Here is a 2391-nt window from a genome sequence, read left to right on the forward strand (position 1 = left end):
GTTTTTATAGTGCATGAATGTGGGACAGTGGTCCCGAAACGTTGTACAATGTTAATGAATAAATAAATAATAATTTATTGAAAATGATGGAAGTAATAAACCTCAAAAAATTATAAAAAATTGACTCACCAGACTTCCTAGAGAGATAATCCAGATTAAATGTTCATATGTATTTATATCAAAACATAAAACTATTAAATATGAATTTCTTCATTGAAGAAAGAAAAAGTTGTTGAAATGGGTATAAATTTGTATACTTCAGACTGGGACTATTGAAATTCTCCACGGAAAAGGGTTCCCTGTTGGGGAGATGTGTCCGTTAGATGAGGTTTCACTGTCGTCCATTTTAATAACAGTGCAATTTTTAGCCAAATAGTGAATAAGATAATGTAAAAAGAACAACACAATAAAAAAAATAAATACTTGAAAACCAAAATCATAATTGATTAAAATCAATAAAAGATGCCCTATACATACCCTCTTGAAATGCGATGACCTTCTCTCAAAGAAAACCTCCTCCTCGGCCGTGCGATTAACCTCCCAGTGGCATCATAAGTAGTTATACTCAATAAATCACCTTTATTTAAAAAGTTGAAATAGATAAATATAAAATACACAGGGTTATATCAATTCATGCAAACATATACAAATTAAGAAAAAATATTGGAATTGGAATTAGCTTACGTACATTGATGAATATTAGCGATATGTATTATGTATGTCATGTCATTTATGGTACAAATGCTTATGCTGCCAGTCGTGTTAAGAGGTCTTGCTTTTTTAACATTTAAAGTTTGGACCCACAAGGATGTAGATGCATTAAAAACATCAATATGCGTTTCAGAGTATACAAGTAGATGACCATCACAATAAGCTAGAACAATAAACAAGTAATAGAGTTAAAAAAAAATAAATAAAGTTAATGACAACAATTGTTAGGAAATTGGACCAAAAAAAATTAAGATAATTTAAACAAAATTCTTTCAAGTTGCATCACAAAAAGTATACAACAGAAACAATAACTATTTATTAATTGTAATAAAATGTTACATTGTCTTCTATATATTTCTCCAAAATCATACTGTAGGCATTTTTGAACTATTTTATAAACTTGTAATCTTGTTATATTCAAGACAGAATAAGTTATTAAAATAAACATTTGGTCTAAGAAACAATCGTTTTATTAGGAATTTTTTCTTTGATGGATAATGCAATGAATCAGAGACTTCCAAAGTATAAATTCTCCTCCATACATCAGACCACCTATCAATAATAAGTTACTAACTTAATTGGGATTGGAAATTAAAAAAAGTTTAGAGCTGGAGGAGTACATATGGAACTCAGTGGAGTATTATTTGACCAACTAATAAATATTTATTCTTGCTTCATTAATAAAAGCCTCAAAACTAACTTTATATATGATAGAATCCAGTAAGTTGATTCCATTGAACAATAACAAAAATTCAAATTTATTTATTAAAATAATCTTTGTTAAAAAGTAAACAATTTTTCATTTAACAGAAAAATTAAAAAGCTGATCAGATAACAGCCTGTCCTTAGCTAAAAATGATAAATAACTTATACATACTGATAGCTACAGGAACAGCTGGGTACATAATTTCAGTATCTCTCGACTTCCTCCCTTGGCTATCTACATATATAGCTAAAGTGTGAAATGCCAAAAGGAATTCACCATGGCCTAATTCAACTGCTAGCATAGAATCAACTCCACTGTAGGCCAAGAACCCGAGGAGTGGATTATCTGCGTGAATCAGGGCTACAAGAAAACAACAAACACATTAGCACATTAGCTCCCCCACAAAAAAAAAAAAAAAAAAAATTAATACATGTCAATATAACCTACAGATAGGATGATGATCTCCGAGAATTGAATACACTGAATATCCGGCTTGATACCCGACACAAAGTCGACCTTCAGAAAATACTTGAAGAGATTGGGCCTGTGTAGGTAACATGACTTCTCTCAAGCGTTTATGTCGACTTTTAGTCCTCGTAATTTCATATATTATAATTTGAGAAGTGTTCTGAAAAATGAAACATAAAATATGATATGCGATACCTAATATTACAAAACATAAAGAAATGGGAACAAGTATATTTTATAAATTATTTTAAAAAATGAGAAGATGGTTAAGGGTGCAGTCAGTGAGGAACAAAAAAAAAGTAATATTAAAATTAAAAAAGAGAAAAGAACAAAAATAAAATACACACGAAAATCTAGTAAGTAAATATGTGAAAAAATTAAAATTAAAGTGATGAGTGGAAAAGAAACAATGTAAGTAAAATAACAGGATTAAAGAAATTTCTTTAATCTTCTATTAAAGGATTTCTTTAATCTTTTATTTTATTAACATATTCATTACTTACATA

The 2391-nt window shown here is 29.0% G+C and overlaps 1 protein-coding gene across 3 annotated transcripts in view; it reads right to left on the bottom strand.

Moving 5' to 3' along the window:
* Positions 1 to 2391, bottom strand: part of gek (serine/threonine-protein kinase gek) — a 62341-nt gene that overhangs the window by 12038 nt on the left and 47912 nt on the right. For all 3 annotated transcript variants that reach the window (XR_010845174.1, XM_014426597.2, XM_014426596.2), the window contains exons 28-31: positions 1865 to 2045; positions 1589 to 1777; positions 689 to 874; positions 478 to 577 (exon numbers count right to left, since the gene is read on the bottom strand). Coding sequence is in view for 2 of the 3 variants with exons in the window: in XM_014426597.2 (XP_014282083.1) it covers positions 478 to 577; positions 689 to 874; positions 1589 to 1777; positions 1865 to 2045 (656 nt within the window). In the remaining variant the exon portion in view is untranslated. The remainder of the gene's footprint in view (positions 1 to 477; positions 578 to 688; positions 875 to 1588; positions 1778 to 1864; positions 2046 to 2391) is intronic.

Source organism: Halyomorpha halys, unplaced genomic scaffold (genome assembly GCF_000696795.3).
Source record: "Halyomorpha halys isolate HHAL.00 unplaced genomic scaffold, Hhal_1.1 Scaffold586.1, whole genome shotgun sequence".
Taxonomy (NCBI): domain Eukaryota; kingdom Metazoa; phylum Arthropoda; class Insecta; order Hemiptera; family Pentatomidae; genus Halyomorpha; species Halyomorpha halys.